This window comes from Python bivittatus, unplaced genomic scaffold, assembly GCF_059951505.1.
Source record: "Python bivittatus isolate LINGU-HERP-01145 unplaced genomic scaffold, Pbiv_v1 ctg000850_np1212, whole genome shotgun sequence".
Taxonomy (NCBI): Eukaryota; Metazoa; Chordata; class Lepidosauria; order Squamata; family Pythonidae; genus Python; species Python bivittatus.
Window position 1 is genome coordinate 39032960 of NW_028277112.1, and position 27125 is coordinate 39060084.

The 27125-nt window shown below is 34.9% G+C and overlaps 1 protein-coding gene across 10 annotated transcripts in view; it reads left to right on the top strand.

Annotated features, from left to right (window-relative positions):
* TRPM6 (transient receptor potential cation channel subfamily M member 6) overlaps positions 1 to 27125 on the top strand; it is an 83537-nt gene that overhangs the window by 51688 nt on the left and 4724 nt on the right. For 5 of the 10 annotated variants that reach the window (XM_088130177.1, XM_088130179.1, XM_088130176.1 and 2 more), the window contains 13 exons: positions 99 to 231; positions 1473 to 2605; positions 4191 to 4297; positions 5191 to 5317; positions 6671 to 6768; positions 7941 to 8005; positions 8550 to 8575; positions 10990 to 11040; positions 16267 to 16332; positions 16732 to 17018; positions 17831 to 17913; positions 22398 to 22603; positions 25723 to 25774. In XM_088130177.1, the coding sequence (XP_087986303.1) occupies positions 99 to 231; positions 1473 to 2605; positions 4191 to 4297; positions 5191 to 5317; positions 6671 to 6768; positions 7941 to 8005; positions 8550 to 8575; positions 10990 to 11040; positions 16267 to 16332; positions 16732 to 17018; positions 17831 to 17913; positions 22398 to 22603; positions 25723 to 25774 (2434 nt within the window). Of the gene's footprint in view, positions 1 to 98; positions 232 to 1472; positions 2606 to 4190; positions 4298 to 5190; positions 5318 to 6670; positions 6769 to 7940; positions 8006 to 8549; positions 8576 to 10989; positions 11041 to 16266; positions 16333 to 16731; positions 17019 to 17830; positions 17914 to 21997; positions 22209 to 22397; positions 22604 to 23435; positions 23555 to 25722; positions 25775 to 27125 lie in introns of those variants that run through there. The other 5 variants (XR_015793827.1, XR_015793828.1, XM_088130180.1 and 2 more) reach the window with 5 other exon arrangements.

Here is a 27125-nt window from a genome sequence, read left to right on the forward strand (position 1 = left end):
TCACCCACCTGTAACTGACACATTTCTGTCACATGTTTGATCACTGCGGTTATTTAAAACCAGTAAAGGTAAAATTGATTTGTTATTGCTTCATCTAGAACTGTACCTGAGTGATGAAGAATTAAAAAAACTTCATGATTTTGAAGAGCAGTGTGTGGAACAGTACTTACATGAAAAGAAGGAAAGCCTTCATTTCAGTGATAGTGAACAGATCCGTGTTACAAATGAAAGGTAGGAGAACTTTTTCCATAATAATACTTCCTTTAATACCTAGCAACAGTGGTATTGACAGGGGGTTTCAAAATCTACAAGATGGCAGTCACAACACCACAATGTAAGCCCCACCCCTTTTGTGCACATATGCAAAAGAGCCATGGCTTGCATCTCAATCTTGCATCTACCATCTTGCAGATTTTGAACTGCCCCCCTGCTCCCCCAGTGGAAGCTACTGACTAGCAATAAAAAAGTATGTTGAAGTTCAGAACCTAAGTCTTAAATATTTAAATATTAAACTAAATATTTTCATTATTGTACTGCATAATACAGTAGAGGAAAGAATAAGGGTATAATATGTAAGGTTGTGCTACAGCCATTCTGAAAAAAACTAATAACTAAATTCCTTAAGCTTCCATATCCCAGTAGACACTTCAGGCATCCCCCAGTTTACTGCAGAAAGCAAAGATTTATTCAGCTAAATTTTGGGTTATGCTGAATTATATTTAACAAATAGTATTCTGTTACTCAAATAGATTATACTGACCAAATTTTGGACAGGGAAATTGCTTTAGCAAACTGCAACCCATTTAAATGTATCTTTACATGTGAAGAAATTAAAGCAGGGCTAATAGTAAAATCTCTGCTTCTTACATTTTCTTGTAAATTTTCAGTAAGAAAAGAATAAAATGTTGGCAATATTTCACTGTCATTTAAAACAGAACTTCCCAATGTTGCAGTTGCTCCTGAAGAATTGAAAAGCCCTTTTTCCATAAGATCTAGCAAAAAGAGAGTCCACTTAGTGTTGAATCCAGAGCACCTGACATGCTGAAATTACAAGGGAGTAGGAAGAGATTTTTGGATTTTTTCCCATCTGTATAGAATATAGGATTGACTTGTTACATCTGTATCTTCCTTTCCTTTTACAAAACTCAAAGATGTGTATTTTAGATTTGAACATTCTTCAGACCAAATAGGTGGTCAGAACCAAACCTATTTGCACTAGTGATTGTACTGTTTCTCTCAGATGTTTCACATTTATGCCAAGCTATTCTATGGATCATAAATAGCTTGCAGTATTAAGGTTTAATTTGTTACAAAAGGTTATCAGGTGGAGAATGCAAATAGTGATCTATTATACAATTTGACCTCATATCTAAGGAGTGCTTTAATTTACCAGTTGGAAAAAACAGTAAATACATTCCTTTAAAATAGTGAAACATGCATAGGAATATAATTTTTGGATGTTCTTCCCCTAGAGTTGAAGAAATGTTTTCACAGCTGAAGGAAGTACATGAGAAAGTATTTTATATCAAAGACGCTTTGCTTGCCTTGGACAGCCAACTGGGTCACTTACAGGACCTCTCAGTTTTAACGGTTGATACTCTCAAAGTCATTTCAGCTGTGGATACTTTGCAAGAAGGGGAGGCCTTTCTGTCTGAACAGAAGCATCACACCTATAGGAAGCTTCCACATAGTTGGAGCAACACCCTATGTTCAAAGGCCTTGAGTTGTATGGAAAGTGGGAGTGTTAAGTACAATTACTACAGCATGCCACCTTCCCTTCAGAGGAACCTAGCAAGGAGCCATTGGTCACTGGGGGGGAAGCATCCCGTTCTTGATGCCCTAAACTATAGTGAAATCCAATTAATCAAGAAAGATCAGGAACAGGAAGTTGAAAATGGCATTCTAAGATCGGAGTTATCTTCAGGGAATAAATCAAGCTCTAGATATGGACAGTTTCTTCTTGTGCCCTATGATCAGAAAGGAGCTTCTGAAGATGCTGGTTTAAGTTTGGCCTTTTCAAGCACTCTGAATGAGCTTAAGGATGATGACTTAAAAGCTAAATACCAAACTAAGCAGAGTGACACTGCCCCTCAGTGTAATGTATACAATGCTAATGATGATGCAGAAACAATGCCGGTTGTCAGCCAAGTGCAGGAACTAAACATTTCACTTGCTAAGGAAGAAAATGAAACTGCTGCTGAACACCATTTGTCCATCCAGGCAGTTAACAGCATCAGTGAGATCTCTCAACCTTCTCATTATCACTGTGAGGGACCAGGAAAAGGTTATGTAAATTGGGGGTTCTTGGAAGACGATGAAAAGAGAGATTGTGGCAATCAGGCAAGACAGCAAGCATGCCTACATTCGCTCCATGACAAAGACTGCAGTTACAGTCCTCCGCATGTGCAGATAAAGGAATCCAAATCGTTCTCTTACAGCTCTGACATCTCAGGATACAGTAGTGACAGCTCACAGTCTCACCTCACTTTTCAGCGCAGCATGTCTGTCTGGATCAATCCACTTAAGAGAAATTGGCCTTTCTGCAAAGGAAGCAGCTCTTGCGCCCATGGTGCTGGGAAAACAGGAAAAACCTGCAAAATAAAAGGCAATAACAACACCAACTTGAGCTTTCTGCTCTTCTTATGCTTTCATGTTCAAATTTTCAGTTGCTCTGTGTGTGTGTGTGTGAGTGTGTGTGTGTGTACAAAGAGAGAGAGAGAGAGGAAGAGAGAGAGCACACACTATTGCATTTATTTTTTAAAAAAAACATGTTTACTGTATTTGCAATTTTCTGCTTTCTTTTAGATGCCTCGGTGTGTGTGTGTGTGTGTGTGTGTGTGTGTAAGACAGGATACAAATAGGTTAAATCAGTATTACCCAGTGGCTGGGTTCAAGCTATACACTAAGCAATAATGTGTGTCATGTGATTTTAGTTAGGCATGTTGTATGAATACAGCCATCTTAGTGCAAGGATCAGCAAGATGGCAACCACAGACACCATGACATTAGCAGTATCTTAGAATAGTATCCAATAGAAGTTATAATGATGTCACACATTTTATGACCTCATAGGGCAAATGACACATATAATTTATGCAGTACTATCATGACATATGGGATATCACTTGACACTCCTCCCTTTGCCCCACTTCCCCATAAAGCTATGCTATTACATTTTGGCTGGGAGATTTTGACCCTCCTTTCCTTTCCTTTCCTTTCCTTTCCTTTCCTTTCCTTTCCTTTCCTTTCCTTTCCTTTCCTTTCCTTTCCTTTCCTTTCCTTTCCTTTCCTTTCCTTTCCTTTCCTTTCCTTTCCTTCCCTTCCCTTCCCTTCCCTTCCCTTCCCTTCCCTTCCCTTCCCTTCCCTTTCTCTTCACTCATACTTTTGTCTACAAAAGAAAAAAAGTTGCCAATCCTTAGCTAACCCTTAGTTTAGCATAATGTGAGGACCAGGTCACAGAATTGTGATGATCCAGCCTTCCCCAAGGTAGTATCCTCCATATATGATGGTCTACATCTACATCATCCATGGTCAGCCCTTCCAATGCAGATGATGGGAGAGGTAGTATTTGGAACACAGTAGCATGAAAATAGGGAAATAAATTTTAAACCACTTGGAGTTAAGTTGGGAAGCATATATGTAAATCTTTGAAATTAAATAAATGGTCAACAGTGCCACAAATATGATGACATATAATCTAATGGAGAAGGGGAAAATATGTTGAATTATACTAGGTATTTTGTTCACTCTCAGCATGCCATAAATAAAAATATGTATTATTCTATTCCTAAATAATAAATTGAACTTGTTCAGTTGCAGAATAGATAGATGCTAGATAAATTTGTATAATCAGTGGGTTTTCAAAAATATTGCTAGAAAACATTCTGCAAGAAGTCTGTGGTAAGCCAATTCTATAACTCAGCTTCATGGTGTCTTTAATTTTTACATATTCCATTGTATTAAAGATGATACCATGGTGTTGCAAGCTGTTAAAAGTTGCCTGCCTGGGTTATATGAGCTGCCCAGAGTCCCCCATCAGGGGAGATGGGCAGAGATAAATTTAATAAACAAACAAACAAATAAATAAACCCCATTGAACACAATATGTCTTACCTCTAAATAGAATCTTCAATGTGAAACTTGTAGATTTATTTGAAGTATGAATTTGTCCCCCCCACTTTTATTCTTAGAATTTTCAAAATCTACTCAGCTATGTCAGTCAGTATGGGCCAAGGCAAAACTTGGAAACAAAGAAAGGAAGTCTTTAAGGAAAAAGCGAAAAACTCTTCAGGTTCCGGTAGGTATCGATAGAATTAGAATCATGTTGTTGGACTTTGTATGTGTGTATGTATGTGTGTATGTATTTAAACAAAAAGCCTAATATTCTAGTGTTATTCAGAATTCAGCATGATTAAAAATGCTGATGGGATCAATTAACTGTTTGTTTATGGACAATGCATAATCAAAATAGAGGACCAAGATCCACCAAAAATAGAAGATAGTCCTCCAATAGAGGGTGCTCATCTGTAAATTAGAACACATGGATAACCTATTGGTTAAGATGTTTTCAAAGAAAAGCTGTTCATCTCTGCTGAAGATTCTTTCAGAGCAGCAGGTTTTGGAGGAGTAAATCCATAGAGATACTTTTTTGTTCTTTGAACCATATTCTGAATTTTCAAATGTTTGAAGAAATGAGTCATCTGGAATTTTAGGATACAATCCACAGGAAAAAGGCATATTTTAAGTCTGTTTGAAATCTATACGACTATGTGCTTAATCATTCATCCTATGAACATAATTTCCCCTTAGATTTGATGACATCTGATTTTTTTCCCCCAGTGCAACTGATTGTTATGTAAGCTAAATCACTTCTTCCCCTCTGTCTACTACTTGCATTGCATAATGAATATAATGCATGAAGCATCCAAATACTTTTGTTTAAACATCTTGATTTGACTTTGGATTTAAACTGGGGCTATGGTGGGTTGTTTGTTTGTTTGTTTTTGGTACCTTATTATTGCTCTAATTGATTCATCCAATATTTTCCAATAACTCTGTAATCCCTGTTTGTATTGGGGATAACAGACATTGCTTCAGAGTGCTTGAAAATATGACAGCAGTTCTGGTGATATTCAAAAGCCTATTTTCTGGATCTTCTGCTGATTATTGTTTTCTGTTCTCTCTTGGCAGCTGATTACAGTAGACAGTTGTCCTCAGAGCACCCACATTAATTTGGAGCCACTTGACAGTAAACCTGTGGAAGACAAACAGGAACACGGAGCCAAATGGCTAACTGTGTCTCACTTCAAGCAACTAAGTATGTCACATTAGGCCCATGAAGATGCACATACTTTAAGAAAACCATCCATACTGTTGAAAATAACCTCTTTAAGAAGAACAAGTTATAAAGATAGGCTAAGAAATTTCTTGTGAAAAATTACAATACTGTGAATCTGAAGAAAAGGAATACACTAATCTTATTTCAAGGGTGGGGAGAGTTATAGGTCTGCCCTGATGGATAGAATGTTAATGTTTTCAAATCATAAGTAACACATTACAGATGCACAGCCTACAGGAAATCTTGAACCACTGGGGAACATGCAACTGTTCTACAGAGTTAACAGTGTTTACTATTATAATGCATGTTGGCTTGATCATCAGTATATTAATTTCCATTTGTGGTACAGTAAGAAGCCCATTACTAGGCATTTTTGTCTATTTCTGTAGGAGATTTCTTTTTACCTCTTGGCAGCGGCATTTGAGTAATAGAGTTGTTTCTGTTGTAGATATTGTGATGTCAGGAGCCTAAGAGAATATGAAATTGCCCAGAACTAGCAAAATTTTCATGACTTCTGAAGAACAGGATTAGTTAACTATATTTTGCCAAAAACTATATTTTTTTCCTCCTCCTCCCTATGAGTGTTGCAGGGGCCAAGTAGTGATATGACTAGAAGGCAAATAGCTGGTATTTTTAGCCCATGTTTATTTGTGGAAGTTTTTTTTTAATGCAAAATAGGTGCCTTAAGTATTGCAGAGAGTTAACACAAGCATTTTACCACTATTTTATCACGAAATCACAAAAACATACCACTAAAAATCAGTATTTTGCTGGTGAACTTGGACAATGCAGTTCTGCAAGGCACTCAGGACTATAAAAATAAAGCTGGTGAGATGATGCGACCTGTAGATTACCCATTCCTGTAGTAGAGAAAGACAGGGGTGGACCCATGTCCTTTCTCCAGTGTGCAATTTACCCCCAAACCTGAAAAATATTTAGCATACTTCACTCCCATGCTCAACATTCTTTGATTTTCACCTACTTTACCCAGATCATATTAATTATTTGATTATACAAATCCTTTATCATTAATCATAATTATGCAAATTTCCTTTACCATTCCCTTCAGTCCCTTGGCTGACAACAATATCCTAGTGACAGCCAAATAAAGGATGAAGCAGAAAGGCTGTCTATCATGATGAAACAAGTCTACCATGTCATAGCCCTGTGTTGACATTGCATAACCCTTATGAAAGTCACATTTCCCAAAGGTAGAAGATAAGAACCATCTGGCTTTAAATGGATTTATGTGAAGACTCTTTCACTTCTTTGGAAACAACATGCTTGCGATAACTTCAGATATGCTGCTATTGTATTTGTTTACTTGACTAGATTTGGATCATATCAGTTGTATGCATCAGGAAATGAAAAATCAAGAACTGGTGAGGCACACAGTACAAATTTGTGACTACTTGAGACAATCGCAAGAGGTAAGATGCACAAGGCAGCTTTTTATGGTCTGTAATTTATATTAGTTCTTCAATTATTTCAGACTGAACCTATAGTGAGTACAATAAAGAGACTTTTCTTGATACTTCTTTTTTATGCAGCAAGCACAGAAGATGCTGGTGAAGAAATAAGTTATTGATCACTTATATTTTTAAAAGATTAATGATTAAAAACTTGAACTTATCAAAACATAAAGTAAAGGATGCATGAAGAGAATAACTTTAAAAGTTGAGGCTTTATATGATTGTTGGCTGTTAAGAAAATAACATAAGTGAGTAATATAGATTTGTGGTGTGCAATCTTTCAAAAGAGATCCTTGGGAATTTAGAGAGCACATCTTTTCAAACTGTTAAAGCAGCTACCTTTTTTCCCAGGCTCATACTGCTATTTTGGAAGCCAGTTTCCATGGTTGTTCCCAGAAATAACTTCTGAAGCAGTTGTGGAAGCTGGAAAAAGACATGGCTTTATTTATTCAAAAAAAAAAAAAAAAAAAGCTTAATACACACTCCAGAATGTTTTGATGAACATTTTTGAAGAACTTGCATAGCCCTACTATAGACTGCTGATGAAAGAATTTTGCAATTAGAACTTTGGGGCTTTTCTGACCAAAATCCCCTTTCCTTTCCTGATACCACTGACTTTGCTAAACTATTGTACTAGATCCAGAGAAATATTTTGATGTTGATTAAAAATTCCAATCATGTTGAACAGCTAAATGAAAAGCCTCAAGGAATAATTTCCAGTTGTGGAAAGCTAAGTTTTGTTTTCTGGCCCATTGTACAAATCCATAATGATCAAGTATTAATAACAAAGCTGTATTTTAACAAAGTTTTGAGATGAAAACTAAAATTGTAGCTTTAAGGATGGTATATATCCTTCCCTCAGACTTTCCAGCATCCTTAGTGAGAAACTATTAATATTTGTGTTTGCAGATTGCATGAAGTGGTTGATTTTGTTTTAACGTGATCAAAGTATCCAGCTAGTGTAGCTCATGAGTCACAAGTATGGTTTAGTATTATGAGTGGTTTCAATAAACTGTAGTTAAAAGAAGTCATGATTTTGTGTAATATGTGCACCTTGTAATATGAACTAAGGACATCGTTTTATTTAAAATGCCTATTCAGAAAAAATAATAAAAACAACTTTTTTTCAGGATTTAAATAACAGCATTGCTTGGACTAGGAAAAATAGAAAGAATAATCTGAGCAGAAGCCATTCGTAAGTACCCTTGTCTGGTTTATCGCAGATGGCTTTTTTGATGGTTTTTGGCCATATTATTCCTATTATCTGCCATGCCTCTGTGGCCTTTAATCATTTTTAGCTGATAACCTCATTGAGATGTCCCATTCTAAAAGATTACCACAAAGGACTGTGAGTTATATTAATTATATTTATAAGTTAATATAAATATGAATTCTATCTGCATGTGGTCCTCATTGAAACTAGTACCAAAATGCACAGAAGTATCATTACATGAACCACTTACAATACATCAAGCATAAAACAGATAAATGCTGGGTACAAATTATTGGAAAAACAGTTTTTCTATCAGTAATCATGAGATATTAAGAAATGTAAGTCAGGGTATGAATGGTGAATGAACCCAGTCCTTATTGCAGCTACTGTATTATCATTTGCAAAATTAAAATGAATGAAAATTTATGTAAGTTTTCCAATACAATTAAACATACTGTGTGTGTGTGTGTGTGTGTATTAACTGAGACAATTATAAAAATCTAACTCCATTTTTTGTTTCAAATAGGTTGAGAAGTTTAGATGGAGATGGCAGTAAGTTTTTGATTTCATTTGTAAACAGTGAAATGCATGTTTAGAGCAAAGTTAGTCTAAAAGGGCCTCTCAATGCTAATCCACAATTTTTTTAGACTTTCCTATATGGAAATTTACTATAACCTATAATTTCCCAGATACGTTCATAGAGATTGTTGAGGTGTTTTGCTTAGTCTTACCATTTAAACATTATATAATATATGGAAAATAGATTGGGATTGAAAAAGAAAAAAAGTATGAATCAGGCGTTAGTGCTTCATTATATATCTGAAGGGCTCTGTAATAATTCAAAAATTAACATGTTGAAGGCCTATAATGCATATGTATGAATTTTATTTTTTAAAAAAAGGGTTTTGCTTCTTGACAGATCTATTTAGTACACTTCCTACATTTAATTCAGAACCCAAATGTCAGAACTTTGCTTCCTTTGTTCTCCATATCCATATTTCATATCATTAGCCTTTTCACTTTCATTTTTTTTTGTCCTGTTATACTTGACCTTCATGTAACCTTTTCTTACTCCCTTTATTCCACCCAGTTTAACTTTCCTCTCTACTTCTCATGCTGCATCTTTTGATAGGTCCTGTACTTGAAGCAGCATCTTCTATCTTTTCTTCAAGAAAGTGCTGTTTCCATGAGCACCCAAAAATAAATTAAACTTCTCCGAAGAGCGGCCATTAAATTATTCTGTAGAATCACATATGGTAGTTTAAGAAGCGCACAACCCCCCCCCCCCAACATATATAATGTATTTATAAAAGCACATTTTAGGGAAACAAACAAAAATACATAAGAAATATAGCAAAATGTCTTAAGGGAATTTTGCACACTTTTGTGTTTCTTATTCTTTTCTTAGTATCAAATGAGCATCTACTTATTAATAATGACTCTTTTACTGGTCTTTTTTCCTAGCTTGAAAGTCCCTTTGATGCAAATAGTCTGTTCAGTGTTCTGTTTAGTAGCTAGCACACAACTGATGTTAAATGAGAGCAATGAAATCCTACTACTAGTATAGCAGGTTTAAATTCTTCAGTAGTGAAAGGAAAAGGACAATGTGTTATTAGAAAGTTTTCCCATAATGTGTTTATTTATGTTTTATTTATGCTTAGCAGTTGTTTCTTTTCATGTTATTCAACTGTTACTATCCAGGGGACCTTTTCCCCCCTTTGTATATCATTATTTTAACAATAAACATATTTGTAAAATATTCAGAAAAAATTAAAATGTTCAGTATGCATTAGTGTGTGTCTCCTCTCCAAAATATGAAAATATTTGTATGATCATTAAAGATATATTTATTTATCATGATGATAACTCTGACAAAGTACATTTGCCAGACCATGAAAATAGAATACAGGCAATCATTTTAGCTATAATTAATCTTATTTTAAAAGAAAGCCTGGAATGGCAGTTGCAGACAGATGTAACATTTGATCAAAATCTTACTTATTTATTATTTATTTTATTATTAAATTTATATTTAAATCTTACACAGCTTAATATATTTTGCACTATTGTTTCATCCCAATTCACTGAATGAGCTTCCAAACATATAAAGAAAGCATGACAGGGATCTGCTTATATATTTCTGTTTTCCAACTGTAAAGCATTCCTGTTTTTATACTTTACAGACCCTCCGACAAAGTGAAGTTCATTAAGTGATTAGTGAAGTTTCCAGGAAAGTGTCAAACTTTTACACTGTAGCTAACGCTGTCAGTAACCGCTGGATGCACTTAGAATTTACCTATTGTAAAAGTTATACAGTATTCGATCATCTTCAGTTATTTTATTCAACTCCCATCTTTTTTTTTCCTTTTTACTTATATTAATGAGTGTTTTTATTTTGAACTGCACCTGGACACTTTGTCCCAGTATGTTATTTTAAGCTGCTGGCATTTGGCTATGAGAAAGCAAATCTGTTTATAAAACCTACGATAAAAGTTCAGGTGCAGGGAAACAGAGCGTCTTTCAATTGAACAGATTTTAAATTGAATTGAAAGTAATCTTATTTCGGTGTATGTTTGGCCATTAGTTTAGTTTTATTGGCACCTACAACACTGATCACTGACTTTTTAAAATAATATTTTAATTTTATATACTTAAAAAAAAATTGCTTTAACCCTGTTGTATCCTGCCCAGAGTGTCCAAGGAATAGGGCAAGATATAGGTATTGTAAAATAAACAAATAAATATTGTGGTCCCCAGTATAATTATATGCTTTTTTACTGATAATGTAATAAAATGTATTTAAATTTATTATTAATTAGCCCAATGAGGGGCTTTGTAGCTTGTTGAAATGCATTCTTTTTCATATAATGCTAAGCTGATCACCTTTATGACAGTCTTGACTACATGGTGCTCACAACAGTATATTTTCTTTCCATATTTAAAATAATGTTTTAAAAATATTTCAGAAATCTCACACTCCTTAAAACCCCCTCAAGATTTGCAACATCATTACTCAGGTAAGTAGTGAGTATTTAAGTATTTAAGTGAGTATGCTTAGTATATTAATTCTTTCTCTCTATCATTTTCTAATTATCTTACTTTGAAGTAGCTCATTGTCAAGAGCAGTATATTAAAATAATTCCTAAGAGAGTGTCTTGGGAAGATTAAGATTATTTATTATGTTAGCACTGCTTTCTGCATGCCAACTAGTTGTTGGTAAAATAAACTGGGTACCGGAAAGAATAATAATAGTTCCATTATCAAAAGCCACAGAAAGAAAAATATTTAGGAAATGTAATAAAAGGAGATGGAGGAGATTGAAGATCATCTAATTCAGTTTCTGATCAAATTAATCTGTTTTCAGTATCAATCCCTAATGAATTACATCCTAAAAATGATTTCACACTGTATTGGAATCAGTGAACACATATGAACATGCCAAGCTCTGTTACATATATTTCATTGAAAGCTGATTTTACCTCTCTGCAAGATGATGAAATTTGTGAAACCTACCAGCAGATGTCCTTCCAGTCCACACATTTAAGAACATATGTACAGTCTTTGCAAATATTGTTCAGGATAAGATTGCTAAATAAAATGTTTGCAGTAGGTAACAATTATATGACAATTATGATAGAATAGCTGTCATACTTATTATAATATATAATATTATATAATATATACTAGCTATAACCAGTTAACTCTCTAAAGTTACATCATAATTTCCTTCTTTCCGTAAGCTACACTTTCTAATCTTCAAACCATAATTCACAAGTTCATTTTCCTCTTTTTTTCAGCAAAAAGTCCGTAAGGTGTTTCCAGTCACTCATAAATGTAATTGTTGATCTTTCTCTAATCAAACAAGTTAATTTTGCCATCTCTGCTAGTTCTGTCATCTTCACCAACCATTCCTCCCTTGTGGGTATTTCACAGTCTTTCCATTTTTGTGCATATAATAGTTTCGCCACAGCAATCATATATAAAAATAATCTCCCATGGCTCTTTTCTAATTGGCTGTCCATTAATCCCAGCAAGAAAAGTTCTGGTTTCAATTGAGGGTTGATCTTTAAAATTCTTTGAATCAATATATGTATTTGAACCCCCAATCCAGTGACTTTTGTATTTCAAAGGAAAACAAGTTCCTTCAGATGGAGATTAAATGAAACATTGTTGCAAAAAGAAATAGTAATGGAAGACTGTAAAAAGAAGATACAGATATAAGAATGGTTTGGGACGCAAGTAAAATTTTAATGAGGACATACTTCATACAGCATCATAGCAAACTTAAAAAAAAAGAGAGAAGAGAAAACATAGACAATTTTAGATCAGATAAAAATGAAAGAATTAAAGAAATTCCCAAAAGAGAAAATTATTTCACAGCAAATAAAACTTTTACAATGATAATTGTCTTTGTTAACAGTAAGAAAAATGGAGGTAAAAATGAATTATGAAAAACAAAATAATTTTGAATTTGCAAATAAGCCAGGGAAATGGTTAACATATAAACTGAGGAAATAAAGAGAGAGAGAGAGAGAGAAAATGATATTAAAACTACAAGATGGAAATAACATAACAACTGATAATTTAAAGATGCAAAAAAAAAAAAAAAATCAATATTACTGTATTTTATATAAAGGAGAAGAAATTTCCCTGGCAAAGGTTGATGGATACTTAAAGAAGCAACATTTACTGAAGATCACAGAAAAACAGAAACAATGAATGAATAGACCTATAACAATAAGGGAAGTTTGTGAAGCTATAAAAAAGTGGTTAAGGTACCAGGCTAGAAAGCAGGAGACTTGAATTCTAGCCCCGCCTTAAGCAAGAAAACCAGCTGGGTGACTTTGGACCAGTCACTCTCTCTCAGTCCAACTTACCTCACAGAGTTATTGTTGTGAGGAAAATAGGAGGAGGAAGGAGTATTAGGTATGTTCGCCGCCTTGAGTAATTCATAAAAATAATAAAGGCAGGATAAAAAATCTAAAAAAAAAAAAAAAGTAAAAATAAGGAAAGTGCCTGGACCAGATGGTTTACCAGCCTCTTATTATAAATCTTCATTTTGAAGATGAACTACTACAACCATTGCAACACATGATGAACTATTTTACAGACTGGAAAGATACCGGACAGTTGGATAGAGGCTAATATAGCATTAATACCTAAAGAAGATTAAGATTTCACCTCACCAAAATATTACCACCCTGTATCATTACTGTACTGAATAAAGATTATATATAAGATATTTACAATAATTTTAGCTGAGAGAATAAAAATGGTTTTATAGGACTTTATGCATGAAGATCAGTGTGGGTTTTTACTTAAGAGACAGCTGAGGGACAATATTAGAAATATATTGGATACTTTGGAATACTTAGAACAACATAATGAAAAACATGCAGCACCGAATTTTCTTGAGCAGAAAAGGCTTTTGACAATTTGAACTGGACTTTTTTGTTTAAAATTTTGGAGGATATGGACTTTGGTGAGAATTTTATAAAATGGGTAAAATTGATTACACTTCACAAAAGACGCAGATAATTGTAACTGGGTAATTAACCAAACCTTGTGAGATACAGAAAGGGACTACACAAGGATGCCACATGTCATCATTGCTATTTATTTTAGTTTTGGAAGTATTGAATTGAGATAAAAGGTGAAATGAGAGAATTGCTGAAGTGAAGATTAAAATAGAAACTCATAAATTATGGGTGTTTGCTGACAACCTGGTGATAATTTTGGCAGATCCTCTGGAAGGAATAGAAATATTAATGGAAAAACTAATGGATTTTGGGGTATTAGTTGGCTTTAAAATTAATAAACAAAAGGTGAAGATGTTAACAATATGAGCAATGAAAAACAAATGGAATTGATAGAAAACTGGTTTTAAGATTAAGAAAAAAGTGAAATACTACTATGACTACTATGAATTGTATGTTATACCAGAATAATTATGTTAAGACATGGAATGAAATTAAGAAGGAAATGTTAAGATGGGAAAAATTACATTGTCATTATTGTGGAGAATTTCTGTAATAAAAATGAATGTTTTGCCAAGATGATGTTTTTGTTTTAAACAATACCTATTCTGACAATTGATGTACCTTTTAAACAGTGGCAGAAAGATATATCTAAGTCTGTATAGGAAGGGAAAAAACCAAGACTTAAATATAAAATACTTCCAGATGCAAAGGAATGAGGAGGATTGGGACTGCCTGATTTGAAATTGTATTTTGCAGCCTGCTGCTTAGTTTGGATGAGATTTTGCTAAGAAATTTGGATTTTGCTGAGAAATAAAAGTATTTTAGAATTAGAAGAGCATGATCTGAGGTTCAGATGGCATGGTTTTCTATGGTACGATAAAGTTAAGGTTAATGTACATTTTAAGAATCATTACATTAGAAGTGCCATATTGAGAATATGGAACAGATATAAACCAAGATTGTGCCTGAAAATGCCTTTATGGGTCTCAGTACAAGAAGCATTTTACAGGAAAGAACCAGAAGGTAAAGAAAAATGGTTAATTTATTGAGAGTTGTTAGAACAAGAACATGGAGAATATCAGATGAAATCAAAAGAGCAATTGTCTGCAGAGTGATTTAGTTTTCAATGGTGTTTGTATGCACAGTTAAGACAAAGATTTAAGGTAGATAATAGGACATTTGGAATTGAGCAGCACGAGACGGAATTTGAAGTTGAACTATGTACAAATGATGAACATGTAATTGCTAAAATGTATAAAGTTTTATTGCAATTTGAAATGGAAGAACAAGTGAAAGACTCTATAATAAAATGGGCTAAGAACTTGGACACAATATACTGATGGAACAGTGGGAAAATATGGGGTTAAAAGGATTGAAATTATGTTATAAGCTATTATGTTCTAATCTAAAAGAGTTTTTTTATAAAATGATGTACCGTTGGTATATGGTTCCAGAAAAATTGCCTAGAATGTATAAGGGGCTTTAAATTTATTAGAAATGTGGGCAACATGAAGGATCATTTTATCATGCCTGGTGATAAAAATACATACTGAAATTTCTGAATGCCACTACAGGTAGTCCTTGATTTATGATAATTCATTTAGTGACCTTTCGAAGTTATGACAGCACTGAAAAAAGTGACATATGACTGGACCTCACACTTATGACTGTTGCAGTGTCCCTGCATTCATGTGATCAAAACTTGGGCACTTGGCAACCAGCATGTATTTACAACAGTTGTAGCATCCCAGGGTCATGTGATCACCATTTGCAACCTTCCAAGCTGGCTTCCAACAAGCAAAATCAATGGCAAACTGTGATTCACTTAATGACCACTGCAAAAAATGTCGTAAAAGTAGGTGCAGTCATGTGATGCCTCACTTAATGACCGCACCACTTAACAATGAATTTTCCGGTCCCTATTGAGGTCATAAGTCAAGGACTACCTGTAACCCATTTTGATTAATATCCTGCAATAAACAAATTCCATGATATGGTCTGCCCTGATATTTGAGAGGAAATATAGGAGGTGATATCTTTGAGTTCAGACATTGTTTCAGTAATTTGCCAAAGATTTGAAGGAAGCTCATCTTTGAATCTTGATAAACTCTTATCAGTACTTTCTAAAAGTGAGTATCCTCTCACATTCCTATCTAGAGAAAATACTGCAAATAGAACACCTGTCCTCAAAGTTTCTGATTTCAGCGTCATCTGCTAAAAAAGGCAGTACCTCACTTTATTTATTAGCTCCAGTGGATGCTGAGATCCTAAAGTCTTACCAGTTGCAGGGTTGAAATTATGTCATCAACTATGTCATCAACCATTCCATTTAAATCAGAAGAATGAATTCAGAGGGTAGCATTTGAGGGTTGAATAATTGATCTCAATGGCCTTTTTAAAGGGTCTTCCAGTGATAGAATGTTTATTTGAGTTCCTTCCCATCTTCTGATTGCATCTTGGTCCAGCATATTTATTCCTCCATTATTTGTTGTCCATTCAAGCCAGTGGCCCAGAAAATAGGAGAGTAAGGAAACTAAAAATGCTGAAATAACTCTTAAGATGATGTTCTAACTAATTAGCTTTACTTCCATGAATGAAAATAATACATTCTTCTGATCACTTCAAATAATTACCATATTTTATGTTTCCCACCCATATAGGAGTAGCAGCTTTTTTCCTCTTTTCTTTTTTAAAATGGACAAATATTTTCAAATGTTTCTGGATGAAAATTACTGATCATATGATTAACCTGCTTCTTTGCAGCTGTTGAAAGAAACAATTTAATGAGGCTGGCTCAAACAATCCCTTTCACACCAGTGCAGTTTTTTGGTGAGTACCAGATTTCATACTGATGTATAAAAACATTTTAGTCATTAAGAAAATTGATAATAATTTAGGTTTCAAATGTAGTCCCACTTTTTATTTAAGTCTTCTGATAGACTTATATACAATTATGCTATTGCCTGGTTATTTGTATGAAGTCACGATGCATATCTATCTATCTATCTATCTATCTATCTATCTATCTATCTATCTATCTATCTATCTATCTGTCTGTCTGTCTGTCTGTCTGTCTGTCTGTCTGTCTGTCTGTCTGTCTATCTATCTTATATATTATTTTGTATAATACCAAGAAATAACTGAAAAACATTATTGTAAAAAAAAGTTTACATTTTTCTTTTATTGTTAATCAATCTCATTGTGTTTTTCACAATATTTCTAATTTAGCTGGAGAAGAAGTAACAATCTATAGATTGGAAGAAAGTTCACCTTTGAACCTTGATAAAAGCATGTCCTCTTGGTCACAGCATGGCATGGCTGCCATGATTCAAGTTTTGTCTCAGGAGGAAATGGATGGAGGGCTGAGGAGAGCTATGAAAGCTGTCTGCACCTGGTCTGAAAATAATGTGCTAAAGTTAGGTGAAGTTTTCATTGTAAAATCTTTCCTTCCTGAAGTAGTTCAGACTTGGCAGAAGATCTTCCACGAAGGCACAGTCCTCCATCTCTGTCTCAGAGTGAGTATAATCTGATCAGCAATACATACTAACAACAGGAGGTTAGCAAGACTGTACAACAAAAACTGTCACAGTGTCTTCCATGGTAATCGACCATTAGGTCTGCCAAAAGCTGCTTGTCACCTCAGCCCCAACTCTGCCAACAGCTAGCAGGTGAGAACCCCCTCACTGCCCCAGCCCTGCCTCCTCATGTGCTCCAACAGTAGGTCTATTCATGAGAATAGATCAATGGCTAACATGGATTTATTGTACCATACACTTGTTAATAGCTAATTACTGATAGCTAATACCAATAGCTAATACCAGTAACTACAGTACTTGTATTCTCAGATAGATATTACAGTCTATTCTGGATAGTAGGCATCACAAAGTTGTTAATATCTTTGTAGTAGGGACTGGACGGATCAGAAAGAGTGTATTTCTTATTTGTCAGGGAAATAAATGTGAACAGATCACTCTTATTTTGTAAGTTATTTTGTGATTTTATTTTCTAAGAAGATTATCTTTTCTTCATATCCTTTGAATGATGCTTATAAGTGCTTTTACGTTTTCCCCACCCAAGCCAATTAGTAGTTTCTGATATGATCTCTGAGCTGAAATTTCAGAACTCAGTTCTTGCTTCATCCCTGAAAGAGTCATTGGGTAGACTTAGTCAAATAATATTCTCTCATCACAATCTTAAAAAGGATAACTTGGTTGGAAGTAGTACTATCTTGTTAAAGTGTTATTGTAAACATTACTGGAATTATATACCTAGAGGGTTTTTGGTTTTTTGCTACTATTTTTGTGAAATCTGCTGTTAATATTTTTAGGAAATACAACAGCAAAGAGCAGCTCAGAAATTGATATATACCTTCAATCAAATGAAGCCCCATACCATTCCATATACTCCAAGGTATGAAAAAATTATTTAGATGTATTTATATTTCAAATTTGTCACTGCCCATCTCACTGTGCTCTTTTAGGAATAAAATCTAAAAGACTAAACCTATTCATTCTATATAGTTATGTACTGGTTGAATGAATATTAATATCTGTGATTAAAAGACAGGCAGATTCAGTCCTGGGCTAGAATTCCAACAGTTATTAGCGAAGCAGACAACTATTTATTCACATATTTTTAAATTTAGTTTATATTACATCATCCCCCCCCCGCCCCATATATAGTAATCACCCAAACCTGACGTTACAAGCAAGATGTCCCCTTTTAGAACCCTGTTAAATCCTAAGGGGTTGATCCATCATATTAGGTAGGGAGATGAACCAGATGACATGTTGCTAAGAGCTTCATTGACCAAAGAGCAGGAGATAATGCATGGTTCCCCAATTTTCCTCTTATATGCAGTGGAGACAGTATGGATTTAAGCAATATGGTCTGCCACTTCAGTCTTACATGTCCTGTCAGTCCTTTAAACAGCTGTATACAACATGGAAGCCAAATAAATATTATTTCATGGAATTACTGAACTCGTGGAAATCCAAATAAACATCCTGGGGACTAGGAAGTGCAGATGCCTTTACAAGAGGTCCTCCAATTTTAATGTTATCTGAGATATTTAGGGTGTTGCCATGCTGTATTGACAATGTTACCATTTAAACCTTAGATGTATAATAAGAAGAGAATAGATTTGGGGATAATACTAAGGTATAGTATTAGTAACTCCTAGTGATTACAGCTTTCAACTTTTTATTCACATAAGGGTCAGCAGGAACTTTAGAAAGAAAAGCTTAGGAGTAGACATCTGTTTCTACTGCTGTAATGCAGTATGTAAAAGGTTTTTGCACAGCAATTTTTTTTAAAAATAGGCTGTGATAAAATGATAGATTGTTGTTATAATGGAATATGAGTTTGGGGTTAAGTAGATACTTATTAAGGAAACAAGGGAGAAAGCTAAGAATGGGGGAGAAGGATAAAAAGAACAGAGTCAGGCAGCTGAGAGTGGAAAAAGAAATGAAAAAGGTCATCCCTATGAATAGAAGAAAAGAGAAGCACTAGTGGACCTTATGGAAAAATAAACTATTATTTTGTAAATAAGCATGGAATTCTGAACTTCTAAATAGAAACAACATATATCTTACACTAATTGTCCATATAATTTAGTTAGTTAAGTGTATAAATGTTCATAACCAATTGGTCCTCTGAATCTACAAGAGAGAGAATATTCTAAATGCCTCCCCCATATTGTGCTACTGTCCTAATAAGAGAGGATGCAACGTCAGCACAAGGATGCCAAGTCTATCAGTTTGGAGTGATGTCAGAGAGATTTTAAACTACATTTATTTATCCTAAAATAAACTTGGAAGAAATTTTGCCACTTCATAATTTAGTTTTGCCATATAGGCAACTCTTCAGAAATAAATTTGACAATTCCATTGTTGTTTATGTGTCTGTACAACAACATTCTGCTGCTGAATGGTGGCCCTTTCAGAAGAAGGAAGGAGATGGTGGCAAACGAGAGGGTATGGATGCAGCTCCATTTTACAATGGCTTCTGTGCCCCATTGCTTGTCAAATGTTTCTGATTATGGTTGAGGCCTTCTCTTAACCTCAGTTCTGGCTGCAGGCTTTATTCACATAAGATATTAAATACAAATGTATATCATACAACTGTTGACAGTTTCAAGCAAATAGCCTTTAAACTTACCAACTCAAATGCTAAGTAGGCCTACGTGAGACGTCTATCTGTTGTAGAACAAACATTAGATAGTTGAACTGAACTGAAACCTCTTTGCATCCATGTTGTTGTTGTTGTTGTTGTTGTTGTTGTTGTTGTTCAGTCGTTAAGTCGTGTCCGACTCTTTGTGACCCCATGAACCATATCGCGCCAGGCCTTCCTGTCCTTCGCTGCCTCCCTGAGTTTGCTCAGTTTCATGCTCATGCATCCATGTATCTCTGCATAAATTCATGCATTCGGTTTAAATAAGAGTATATGCTATGCATGAAATTAATTATTTATTCATGCCCTAGTCATCTTATGGCTTGACTGCTGCAATGTGCTCTACATAGGGCTGCCCTTGAAGACCACTCAGAAGCTTTAAGTGGTCCAGAATGCAGCAGCTTGAGTAGTGGTGGGCTTACTTCAGTATGCCCAAGTGACATTTTTGCTCCACAAGCTGCACTGGTCGCCAATTTGCTTATGTCTTGTGTTGTTGGCTGAATTTACCTTCTGTTCATTATTTATCTTGCTTTTAAAATTTATATTGTATTTTTATCCTGTTTGTTACATTGTGAGCCACCCAGAGTTGGTTTGGAGTTGGGCAGTGCCTACATCAAATAAATAAGTAAATAAATATGGAATATATAATATTTCCTTAAAGGCTGGGTTCCTATTGCTGGCTGTTCTATATAATACCCAACAATCATTCCTAATGTGTAATCATTTCATAGATAAATCAGCAGTTCTTCCATGTTTAAGTTGTCAAATGGTAATTCTAATTGACTGTTTCTGTTTTGAGCTACCTTAATATCTGGGAAAAGTGGGATGATTTTTGTTTTATTTTATGATATTCTTCCTCCTGAAGGAGCCCAGGAAATTTAATTAATAATCAATGAATACGAGTATCATACAATCATTATAATTTGTGAATTCTTCTTTGGCAATCAACACTGTAGCCCCTGCCTCCCCCCCCTCCCAAAATACATAATAGGTAGTGGGGAGGAAGAAGTATTTGCTCCAGTTCAGCAAGATCCAACAGAGTCTTCTGGAAGATGGACATTTACATTGCTATAAAATGGGGGAAAGCACTTTTATCATAACATTGACTGGCCTTCTCTTATTTGGTACCTTCCAGATGTATTGAAGATTAGCTCTCATAATTCCTAGCCAATGTGATCTTCTCGAGGCTGACTGGAAGTAATAGGAGTTGAATTTCAGTGCATCAGTGCATCCAGAAGACACTAAGTTGGAAAAAAACTGATTTAGATGAAGAATTCAAGGGAGAGTCTTACCATATAATCTGTTTCCCAGTGGTCTTCAATGACTAATGTTAAGCTTTCCAATGACTTCATGTTTCTGAACAGTCATGGAAACCATGGTTCAAATGTGGCAGAGCCAGCCAGTTCTTTTTAACAGTTGTCCAATAGGAGCAACAGGACCAATCAGTTTTTGATTTTGTTTTACTGCTGCTCACCACTATATAAGAATTAACAATTTTAGGGAAATTCAAATTTTAGGGAAATTCAAATTTTAGGGAAATTCAAAATTTGCTTTTCTTCATCTTATGTCCTGATTTCTCACATCAAGTTGCACTTAAGCCTTATTTCATGAGAGCATGGCTTTGAGTTCTAATCCAGTAGTGAATAATTGCCACTGAGACTTATTTTTTGCTTCTGTTAGCATTGAAATATATCCTTACTGAATCACAAAACATTTCCTTGCATGGGCTGTTGAAAGTGGCATCTGTTTCTACTTATTCAGGGAGTATAGCACAGTTAAATCTGGGCTTGTTTCAACTACCCTTATGTTTTGTTTTAAAGCCCTTTATTTAGTTCAGTGCTGATAAAGTTGCTCAAGTCAGATAATTATGTAGCAGGATAGAAAATTTTTTAAAGTGTATACATTATTTTATTCTGACACTACTTCAAGCTTCTCCATTCATCTGTATTCATTTGATGAGCAAGATCAAAACTTTGTTTTGAGTATTTGAAATGAAATTTTATTATTTGATTTACAAGTTAACAAGAAGAAAAACAATGACATGCATTTAATTCCATGAACAATGATTTGGAATATCCAACTTCAGAAATAGCAGAAAAGATTACATTAGATCAAGCACTCTAGAAAGTAGATATGTAAGAAATAACAAAAATATCAGAAAACTGTTGATTACTGTAAAATTTAAAAAAAAAGGGGGGGGAGATACATTAATAGCTTTGTGTGAGCCAGTAGTTTTGTATAGTTTTGCAAGCAAGCTACCTTGGAATCACTAATGAATCTTATTTGCTGATTATTATACTTTTATTCTGTTGTTAAACTGCAGGTGGTGATTGCCCTCTGCCATTTGTTTGCCAGGATTTTGAGAATGGATTTTCTCAAGAGTTTTGCCCAATTTTTCCATCAAGCTTGGAGATGTTATGAAGCCCAGTCTGAAGATTAGATCCTCATTGACTCTTATGTTAATTATCTCAGGCCATCTTTTTTGGCTATAGTCCTGTACCTACTTATTTGGGAATAAATTCCATTTAATTCAATTAGGTTTATTTCTCCATAGACATGAATAGGATTACACTGTGATTTACATACATACAGTACACACACTTATGCTTTCAAATGTTGTTAAAAATTATGATGTTAGAGGAAAGTTTTGCATGAGATTATCTTTATTCACCAATAGCAGTGTGAAAAACACTTCCTGAAAAGATATTATCCCTTCTTTTCAGATTCCTTGAAGTCTTTTTAATTTATTGCCATTCAGCCAATCAGTGGCTGACAATAGAAAAGTACATGACAGGAGAATTCCGCAAGTACAATAACAACAATGGGGATGAAATCATACCTAGCAATTTGCTGGAAGAAGTTATGCTGGCTTTTTCTCACTGGAGTTATGAATATACTCGAGGAGAACTTCTTGTACTAGATTTGCAAGGTGAGTAATAAAGACTGTGCCATGAAAGTTAGGAAAATGAAAGCTAGGAAAATGGCTTGTGACACTTGAACGGCTAACACATTTATTTGGTTGTCAATATTTGTGGACTATAGTATACTTTTATCAGATATAAGAAGAGTTCTATGCATACAGTATATAATATACATATGCATATGCATATGCTTATGTGTGTGTGTATACACCCACACCCACATACATATACATACAACCATCTATTGTTAGGTGGGTGAATGATTAACAGTGACTTCGTGGGCATCTACAGAAGATTGGGCAGTCATGCCACAAGTTCTGTCCCTTTTTCAGCGTGTGAGCAACATGAAGTTGCAGTTCTGCTTTTGTCATTCTCCTCTCCTTCCCTCTATTCTCCCAACACCGTGAATGCCACTGGGCCTGGGTGAATTAGTTCTGATTCACTCTGAATATTTGAGATTCAGAATAAGCGTGATTTGTTTTAAGGTTGGGCTTAGAGATTTGAAGACAATCAATTTGATCTTGGCTGTTTCTTTAGATTAAAATGTCTCAAAATCCCTGTGGCTACTTCATTTTTTGGCAGAATGAGGTAAAAATACAGCGTTTATTGACTTGTCAGAGGGCATTAGCCCTTTGAAGGTTCTGCTGGATGTTCAAGGGTTTCATCACAATAAATTTTTGAAATATTCCCCCTGCATCTCTTTGAGTTGACAGTTATGAGACTCAGCAAGCATCAGCACTTGTCTGAATTTATCTTAGCATAAAAGCTAGGTAGGATTGGGCCTGATTAGTACTTGGATGTAGGCTAGACTGGAAGTTGAAAAAGCTTCTTTCTTCCCAGAAGAAGGGAATCACAAACCGCTTCCATGGTGATGCCAAGCAAACTGATCAGAAGTGCTCCAAGAATGAGTCACCAAGTATTGCCTAGTGATCATCAAAAGGGCATCTTTATCTTAGAAGGTATGAGGAAAGGATAGCTCCTAATATATATATATATATATTTAAGAAGGAAGGAAGTTGTGATCATTGAACTAAAGCACAAAGATCATGCTGCAAGTAAAAAATAAAAACCTCCAAAATCTATACAAAGTAATTTTTCACTTGCTTTCCTGGAGTGCTGGACTTGGCATAATACTGAGGAATAATCACTGAGTTGCCCTTAAGGGATAGTGAAGCTTTGCTGCCTCTGATCACTGGTTTTTAGGGGTGCCATTAAGGTTGGCATAACTGGTTGGAAAGCTTTACCCTTAAGGACTGCCTCATTGCTGGCTCTGGTGAGGTGGGATGAGGTTGGGTTGACAAGCTTGACCTCTTGCTGATATGGGGAGTTATGATGACACAGAGAGAGGTAGCAAACATAGCCTTGCCACTCCTGTATTCATAAAGTAGTAAATGTTTGGAGCACTTGTGTTAACCTGGCAAGCTCATACTATATTTATTAGTCTTTAGGGTACTACAACGCTCTTTGTTTTGCTACAGCATACTACCATTACTTACCTTTCTGGAAAATAAAAGTGTGGTTGCTTAGTATAGAATATGTTTATAAAAAGCACAGGTTAGATGCATCTATAATATTTTTGTTTTCATGCTACCTTTCTTTAATGGAATTGTACAGTTATATGCTTCTAGCTGCTTCTATTATTCTGGTTGGTTTCAAGTCTTTCCTGTCTCATATTGTATTATTAATATATTAGGACTTGCATGTGTATTTCTGTACTTGTCTGGATCTGTAGATTAACAGGAAGGACTAAGTGTTGATGATTAGCTGTACACATCTGGGCTCCGCTTCATTTTTGAGTGTCACAGAATTGGCATAGTTATTCAAGACCAAGATTACCTATCTTGCAGCTCCCTCTAACATTAGCTGATAATAAATTCTACACGAAATTGGTTTGTCAGAAAATCCTCAGGCCTCAACAAAATGCATAATTCACAATGAGCGAGGAAAATAGTAAATTTGCCAGGAGGGGAGTGCTAGTGTAGGAGAGAAGGGGCCAGATTTAGGGCCAGAACAGCTATGGAAACCATGAGTTGTTATAGATTCTGATCCATATGCTCGTCTAGCTGGTTGACTGTCAGGAATAACTGGTCCAGCTGTGTCACAATTTGGTTAACAGAATAAATAATAATTTAAAAAAAAACCAGAATAAGAAACAATACTGAGCATCTAAATATATCACTTATATATCATGTAATAGAGTCAGAGATTTCTGATCCATGTTTACCTAACTGTTCAGTCTTCCTAATTAACAGCTTCAGATTTATACCTCTTTTTTAAAAAAAATAAATACTATTTTAAAGGAAACTGACTTGTTCTAAAGCAAAGCACCAGCCTCAAGCACTTCATGAATGCCATGAGGTCCCACAGAGATGATGGGAGGCATCCTTGAAAACTAGTTTGCCTTGTGATAAATGGATGTTTTGTGACTGGCTACACTTACTACAGTAGCCATTTTGTGACTAGGGAAGTTTTCTATGGCAGCCATTTTGTGAGTGTGCCTGACATAATGCTTTCACAATTCCAAATTGGCCCATAAAGGTTATCCAACTTTGACATAAATAAACAAACCAAAAAGTCGTTTTAATATGCTCCATGTAAACTATTAATTCAGGACAGCAAAACAAGCTTAAGCAGTAGACTAAGTGCGAGGATCCATCTTTCTGCCTTGAACTAGATGTTCTTGAGCATATGAAGGTTTTAGAACATATGTGGAATATGTCTGTTGATCTATTTTATTCAGGATAGGGAGGTTTCCTTGCACCGTATGGAAAATGTTATCTTAGTTCTCTCTGATATTGAAATATATATTTATATATATTTATATATAAACTATATTTATATATAGTTCCAGCAACATACATTTGGATCCACAACATATTTTGAATTATAGCCTTTGAGTTTTTTGCATTATATTAAAATGGAAAAATGGCTTAAAAAACAGTTGAATATGCAACATTTGTTTGTCAAAGTCTAATGCATTTTATAATTTTAATATTGCCTTTTCGTTTCTACTCTATAAACCAAAAGATTAGATAACTATATAATAATTGCATATGTTATAATGTCACAAATGGTTTTTAAGAAGACAATTACCTTCTAATAACCTTTGTAAATTTGACTTCTGCAGGTGTTGGAGAAAACCTTACAGATCCATCTGTTATTAAACCTGAAGACAAACAGTAAATATCTTATGTAAATTTATCATATAAAATGTGACATGTATTGCATGATTCAATTAATCTTCAATATTAACTGTAATGTACATGTGCATATTTTTACACATTGCTGAGAGTGATGCTGTTTTTGGTCATCATTGCAGTTTTGTATCTGTATCTTTTTAAGCGACTGATTAATAATGTAATGCATTGACATAAAGGTCACTGAAGAAAACTTAATAAGGCTATGAATACAAATATTTACTGATTGGCAATAGAAGAGACAAATATTTGACCTATATTGAATGGTCATATCTAATTTCCAAGGTCATTTCAGAAAAAAAAGATGGTGCTGAATTTAATATATAGTACCTTGTAGATTAAATAGGCCATTTTATCTTAGGAATGCACAAGAAATAGACTACAGTTAATGAAATGCTATCTAACCACAGTTTCTTGTAAGTAATGTTCGTGACACTAGTTGAAGGATTGTCTGGCAGATCACTTTAAGGTTTACCCTCCAGCTACTTTGCAAAGTGATATCTGGGTCAAACTAGATTCTGGCTATGAGTTTAGAAAGTTAATTTTTTAACAAGCATTACATCCTCTGGGCTAACAGGAGCTCACACAATGAAGCATTTCTTGCTCCATTCCTCCTGCACTCAACCTGTTTAGGCAGGTCCCCCCAAAACTGGGCATCCAGTTAAGTATATCTGTGATATGCAGGTGGAAAAGGAATTCAAGCACTGTGGATGCTGTTCCTCTGTTGTTTCCATAAATATTATACATACATATTCATATATGTGTTTCATCAATAATATACATGCATACGTAGCCGCTATGCCAGGCCTACACAATCTGCAGAGGGAAAAGGGCCACATTGATAAATTAAAAATCATCATGGGCTGCAAAGTAATTCCTGGCATGCTGATCAGCTGCTCAGTGGCTAGCAAAGCAGCAGTAGCCCTGGAGCTGGCAGCAGCAGACAGGCTTGGAGGTGCTCAGCAGCACGACTTTCAGGGTGATGGTGGTGATGAATTTATTACTTATAAAAAACGCCAGCGGGCTGCACAAGGCCTCTTGGCAGGCCTTCTGTTGTGGAGGCCTGCACTATATTAATTTCTTTTGGAGTAAGCAACATTATGCAGAGTGGAAAAGTTCTAATAAATAGCAAAACAATGAAATTAAAAGCATGAGATAAGAAGAAAAGGAAACATAGATAAAATTAGTTTACAGCCATACCATTCATGGCACCTCTCCATCCCTTCCTATCTTTGCAAACCATCCTGGCTTCCACCTCATCCAAACATTGCTGTCATATATTGTGTTTTGTTCTCTGAACTTCTTTCCTATTTCTTTTTGAGGATCTCATCAA